The 6,961-nt window shown below is 40.0% G+C and overlaps 1 protein-coding gene across 1 annotated transcript; it reads right to left on the reverse strand.

Annotated features, from left to right (window-relative positions):
- Positions 1 to 490: 490 nt before the first annotated feature.
- On the reverse strand, positions 491 to 5,597 carry SERPINA7 (serpin family A member 7). Its single transcript, XM_037141060.2, has 5 exons — positions 5,546 to 5,597; positions 3,399 to 4,034; positions 2,074 to 2,347; positions 1,222 to 1,369; positions 491 to 694 (listed from the first exon to the last, which is right to left on the reverse strand). Exons 1-5 carry the CDS (start codon positions 5,595 to 5,597, stop codon positions 491 to 493), a joined length of 1,314 nt encoding a protein of 437 aa, XP_036996955.2.
- Between the last annotated feature and the right edge of the window lie 1,364 nt (positions 5,598 to 6,961).

Here is a 6,961-nt window from a genome sequence, read left to right on the forward strand (position 1 = left end):
GTCCTGTAATGGAAGCACATTTTTACAATTAATTGATGGCTGTTCTGGAAAGTACACAAAGAACTATTCTGATGGAATGGAAAGGAGGTTAAGGAGTTCACATATCATCCACTGTGTTTGCATTGTTTTATATTTATTAATCTTATGATTAGAATACTGGGATATAAGGACCTGATATACAGGTAGAGGGCAGAAAAGGGGATATTTTCCAACCCAGTCAAATTCTTTGGAGCTCACTGGAGATATTTTTGATAAAGAGGAATGCACTGACATGAGGGTTTCCTGTCCTTTGGGTAATAAGTCACCCATTGACTATCTGAATATTTTTTCACAAGAATGGCCTCTTTCTCAGCCAGTGCAGTTCAACTAGGTCCAATATTCTACCCCTGCCCAAAGGAAAGCACATCCAGAACACATAATCACATCAGCCTACACTATTTATTTCCCATTGCATTAATTACATGCAATTTGCCTACAGCCTCTCTCCCAACTACACTTTTGTTGGATCCACAACTTTCCCAAGAAAGAGAATGCTCCTGGTATTTTTCTCCAAAATCAACAACAGGAAAGATCTATCTAATTGGATGATAGGGTGAAGGAGAGTTATTTCGGCCTGATCCAGAAATCTGACTTCAGGGACAGTTACAGCTTCGGTTCCCTTTTCCCCAATATGCAGCACAGCCTTGTGGGCAGCCTGTAGGGGAAAAACAAACACTGCTCATCCCCTTAAAATATAAATAATTTTTGGATTGGCTTGCAAGCAGGAAATAAAGAAAAAGTGGGCTACCCCTTTACCATGCTATGTTGACTGCTTAAATATGAAGGCTACATGGCTGAGTGTAATTAATGAATATATGTATATTTTAGAGCTAGTTGTCATGGAACCATGTCTTTCTTCATAAGTTTCTGCCTCTATAAGTCACTTCCTAACATTTTCATTGTCCTTGTCATTTTTTCCAAACATGTATCTCATCAGAGCTAGCTCTTATCATTAAGTGCTACCAGAATCATTGTAGGATATGAAGGTCGAAAATGAAAGTAACTGTTAAAGTGACTTGTTTCAGAGTAAAAAGAATGACTGTGGAGTTAATCTGCTCTAGGAGGAGTCATTCTACCTCCCTGTGCTTCCAAATCCTCATTAATAAAATGAGAGAGTTGATTAACTAACTCTCAATGGCCCTTCAAGTTTATTCATTCATGGACTCTAATCCACCAACTTACTTTGGAAAGTTTAAGGCCATTTTCCTCTGTGAATTCAGGAAAATCTCCATTGTCAATGAAGGCATCCCGGATGCCCATCTTCAGAAGGATAGCTCCAAGGTCGTATGTAGCAGAAATGGAAAACTTTGGAACAAAAAAATTAATCCACCTGTGGTGAGAGGAAGAGGGAACACATGACTATCAGTAGACTAAACTCATGATTCCCTTATTCTTTCTGTTTCCATGGTATTATAATGGACTCTGATCTTCCCCTAGATATTGACAACCATTGCTACAGTGGTCAACACATGGCACCAAAACCATAGAATTTATCCTGGAAGGACTGTGCTGTGGTTCAGCCAGTGTTGGACTGCAGCACTGGAATAAGAAACTCATAACCAAAACAACTTATCTGAAGTTTTGGCTAAGGTTGGGGAGCCAATGACATGAATTTCAAAAGGTAACAAAAACACCTGAATAATTTTGTTTTCTATCTAGCTCTCCTAGCCCAGTATGGCTGTGCATCTGCATTTTAATGTCAAAATCTCATTCTTCCCCCAACCTCTAGTTGGTCTCTGGGAATCCATCAGGCTTTCTGGTTGACTTTGTAAAGTTCATTTTACCTTTCAATCCCTGTCTTCCACATTTGAAAAATGCCTATGATACTTTCTTGCTATTTTGTTGATGTACTTAGATGAAATGAAGTATATAAAGTGCCCAGCAAAGGGACTGGCACAGAGTATACGTTAGTGGTCATCACACAGCTGTTAAGTAGTTCAGGGTGATTCTGCTGCCTCTGAGTTCCTGCTGAACTCAATCTTACCTATACCATTAAGCCCACCCTCAACTTCTCACATCATCTAAGGTGTTTACCCCTTCTGCAGTAAGCGGTTCCACTTCTTCAGTGTTTTAGATGACATGGCCCTTTCTACCCACTTCATCTGGCCCTCCTTGGGAAGGACAAAGAGGGCCAGAGCATTCTTGCTATAGTCCATTTGCAGCACTGTGCAGTTCAGCTCTGTATCCACAAGGTGATAGTATTGTTCCATCTGGTGCATCATGGGCACTTGCACTGTTGTGGTCTTGTCCACTAAAAAGCTGGAATACTCTTCTGTCTTGAATGGGTCAAAAGGATTTGCCCACTGGGCTTGAAATACAGAAAGACAAATGTGTTTGTTTTAAGCCAGCATTAGTACCAGTGGAAGCTTTTCCATTAGCCATCTCATGTAATAATTAAGACCGCAACAAAGGTAAGTACCTACTGTTAGCCAGTTTTACAAGTGAGTAATGGAAGTTTGAAGAGAGAAAGTATCTGTACATGATGCCCCAGCTAACAAGTGACAGAGCCAGGAGTTACACCTAGGAATGTTGAACTGTATGTTCAACATAAGTTCTGTCTGTGTTCAAAACCACTATTATTACACTAAACCTGTCAAAGCCACAGTTTCCTCTTCCATAAAAAGGTATAAGCACAACCAACACACAGGATCAAATGAAACAAAATATCTGTTCTGCCATTTTATCCATCTACGAGTGTGTGGTTTGTGCCCAAGAATTTTTCACTCCTGCACCAAACATGACTGACATGTGCTGTAGAACCAGGAGATAGCATTTGGGCACTGCACCTTCAGAAAACAGCCACATGATTCTTGTTACAAGCACCAGGTCTTTATTCAGACAAACCTGGGTAGGAATGCCAGCTGTGAAACTTAACTTTGAACCTTACCACTTGTGAGGATCAGATGAGACAATGTGTGTAAACTACACACATAACATTATGCTTGGTATATAGTGGGTGCATAGAACATGATAGAAGTATTTATGTAACATGCTCAAGAATGCATAGCAAGTGACAGCTACAATAGAGATTAAATCAAATCTGTTTACCTGTCAAGTGTCCAAACTCATACTCACAAAATCTTTTGAAAACTATGGTTCTCTAGCTATATGTGAGCAGGATGATCATACCATTGTCACTTGCCTTTCTGAAATAGCCCTCTCCTTAAAAAATTTCTGGTTTCATCCACAGAGCCATGTGTTCCTTATTCAAGATCCAAAACACAACTATGTCCAGTGGGGTTGGTTACTATTATATGAAGGACACTTACTGGTGTTAGTAAGAAGAGCTATGAGCTTGCCCCAGTGCCACACCAAATTCTCAGAACACTGAACAAGAAATGTATGTCTTAGAGCCTTACCTTTAAAGTACATATAGTTCACCAGGACCATGATAGTATTTGGTTTGAGGCCTTGGATAAGACCCACAACTTTCCCTTTGGTTTGCTTCTCCACATGACTGTTTATTGCCTGCTGGGCTGCAGAAACATTGGAGAAGTTGGTAGAAAAGACTTCAGTCTCATAGAGGTTTTTTACATCATCCAAGAGCTTTGATGATGGTTTCAGCTGCTTCCCAATGAAGAGGGCATTTCCCATATGTAATTCCAGCTCCTTCTTTGGAAAATTCAGTGAACAGATCAGGTGCTGGAAGCCCTGCTGGATCTCTGCCATTGGGGTATCTGTGAGGTTGAACCCCAAGCTTTCCAGGATTTGAGTTTGGGTCCTGGAACAGGTCCCAGTAGAGAGCATGGCCAAAGCTGCAGAAATGCTCACCGGGGAAAAGAAAATGTTCCGATCTGGGGTCTCCACTGTAAACCTCCGGTACAGGTTGAATGCAAAGTCAGCATTGATGGATGACATCTTATAGAGAGTGGCATTTTGTTGGGGAGAATGGCAGGTGGTTACTTTGCCTTCAGAGCTGTTAGGTGGTGCACAATGAAGCCCAAGTACCAAGAGAACCAGATAGAGGAATAGTGGCATTTTGGAAGGATGGTAATCTATAAGAAATCAGGTGAGAGAATCATAGGGGATCTTAGCTGGATGGAAACTCTGAGCCAGGAACAACTAATAATAGCTGGTTGTGATTAGTAAAACAAAAGAAAATATGTAAGATTTTCTCACCAGAGGCCTTGTGAAGGTCTCTCTCCCCTGAAAACTGATGAAACATCTAGGGAGTAATGGAGATGGCTTTCTGGGGCCATAGAAATAATGTCATAAACTGTTATTAAGATATAATCACAACATATGAAAACTCTGTGAGTAAATTAAATTTGTGAAAATTGAATTACTTTTTATTTTAACCAGAGGCAGCTTTTTGGAGAGAGAAGAATCAATAGATAAACAAGTAGTCTCTCTGTTTATATTATTATTTGTAGATTAAAATTTTTGGATTTAAAAATTTTTCTTAATATAAAATCTATAAGAAATGAGATGAGAGAACACATGTACTTTTATTTGGATAAAAGACAAAAAATAATTTCCACAAAATATTTTTAGTTGAAATGGGAGGGTGGTGGCTTACAGAGCTATATACAAGGCCATAAATTGAGATTAATGCATTCATGCAACGCATGAAAGCCACAGGAGTATTTTGAAGCAACAGGAAGATAAAAAGTATAACATTTTGCATTTTAGATCTATCTTAACATCAGTATCATCTAAAGAGTCACCTCTAAGTTGCAAGACATCCTACACTATTATTTTTACACTTATTCATGTTATTTTTGATTATTAGAGCAGAAGCTAGAAAATATAGTGTGAGATTCTTTGAGCCCAGATGCGTACAAGGCAGTGGAGTAACAAAAGTCAGCTGTGGAATATAATGACAATGTACATGAGTAATCGAAGGGAAAAAATCCATGGAGTCAAAGTAGAAATCCTTCCATAGCACTACATTTTCTTCCTGGGGGATATAATCCACTCCAACAAACACCACTGTTACCACACAAAACTACATATTCTAGTACAGACTGCCACCAGAATGTTCCACACATACCTCATTTTCAGTTTGAAAATCTGAGTTTCCAAAGGTAAACATATCATCTCCCTAGCCATCAAGCCTGCTCCTCATCATTATTCTACATCATTATCTATTGAGACTCCTATACCAGAAACATATAAGTCATCCTAGGGACTCTTTCCATGCTCATTCCCCACAACTGATGAGAGTACTATTCCTTAAATACCAATAAAAACTCCTTTTTCTTCCTTGCTACTGTCACTGCTTCAGATCATGGCCTGAAGTACTTCACAAGCACCTAGAAGGTGATCTCATTTTCTCCCACACCAACCCTCCTTACGGTAGCTCTGTATCCAATCTCCATATTGTCACCCACATAAAGAGTCCTCTTTTTGTAAACTCAAATAGGCTGGTAAGAAGTTAATTATCAGATGACCATTTTTAGACCTTAGTCTCTGGAGCTAGGAATTTAGAGCCCATGGTTACTTAGGATTCTGACTTGCTGATACAAATGTTCAAATTTTCCAAAGAGGCAAAAAATGTACTCACAGTACATGCCAAAGAATCCACTTGCATCTCTCAGAAAGCAAAATCTTTCCATCTTTATAATGTGCCCTGAATTGCAAAAGTTGAGCACTCTTAGTTACTCATTAATCCAAGCGTCAACCCTGGGATGATATTTTCAAAGCTGATGCACTAAACCAAGGCCAAAAGGAACAAAGTGAAAAATGATAAGGATGAAACCTTGAATGATTTTTTTGGCTGCCAGATTCTCCAGCTGTAGCAAAAAGTAAAGGATTGTAAGAGTCGGTAGTGTAAGGTTTGTGCTAGTAAATGTGTATTTTCATCATGCAGAATGAAGACCAGTGACAAAAGGGCCAAGAAGCAGCAGAGCAAAGACTGTTTTCCCTATCCAAACCAAAAAATGTTGAGATTATCAGGCATGTGATTGAAAGATTCACACGAGCAAAGGCAAGATAAGCATCTCTATTAGGTACTATAGAAATTATTTATGTATTGGCTTGGAGGAGATGATGTCAAAGTAGCTTGTACCCCTAGACTTTTGATGCTACACACATCTACGTCTGCTCAGGGGAAACAAGTCTTGTTCTCTGGTTATTACAATCCTCTGTGTTATCCCCTGGGGCACAGGCCCCCAACAGGAAATGCAGGGAAAGTCAAGTACAATGGAATCAAAGACTTCACTGTCTAGAATTAACTGTGTACTGAATTCTATGTTGTAAAGAAGCAAGGGGAGCAAAGAGGGATAAATTCAGTCAGGGGACCTGAGTTCAAACTTCCCTCTACCACTTTCTAGCTCCAGTAGTAACTAGCAATAGTAATGAAAACTCCTGCTTATTGAGTATTTATCATGTGAAAAGCATGCTGTGAAGGATCTAATTCCAGACACTGACTGCTTCAGGACTACATGAAGGATGTGTATATTCTATGAGAGGTTGGGGAATGTGGGCTAGTTTGAGATAAGTTTAAACTGCATTCTGTGGTGGGACTTGGAAGCCAGGTTAAATTGTCCCAAGTTACTTTGGAGGGCAATAGAAAGTCACTGGGGGGATTTTGACAAATGACTAGATAGAGGGTGATTGTGTCATGAAATTGTTTCTTCTCAAGGAAACATAGATAGAGCTCTTACCATGTGAAAAGTGTCACACTCAGGACTGTGATTTCAGAGGTGAATGTAAAATATCAGCCTTGAACCCAAGGGATCTTTCTAACTACATAACACCCACTGCCCAAACTGAACAGAAGAGGGCACAACTCACATGGGGGATTTATTGGGAACATCCCTGCCTGGTTTCAAGAGCTGTAACCCCCACCCCACCCCATGGATAAGGCCGAGTGAGTGACCTTCGGACCATAAGCCACTAAGGAGACGAAGCTTATCTCCCTGGCAGGAGTGCTGCTACTGCTCCTTTTTTCATAGCTGGCCCCCAGTGCTTGATCAGT

Source organism: Artibeus jamaicensis, unplaced genomic scaffold (assembly GCF_021234435.1).
Source record: "Artibeus jamaicensis isolate MK-2021 breed Jamaican fruit bat unplaced genomic scaffold, CSHL_Jam_final scaffold_461, whole genome shotgun sequence".
Lineage (NCBI taxonomy): Eukaryota > Metazoa > Chordata > Mammalia > Chiroptera > Phyllostomidae > Artibeus > Artibeus jamaicensis.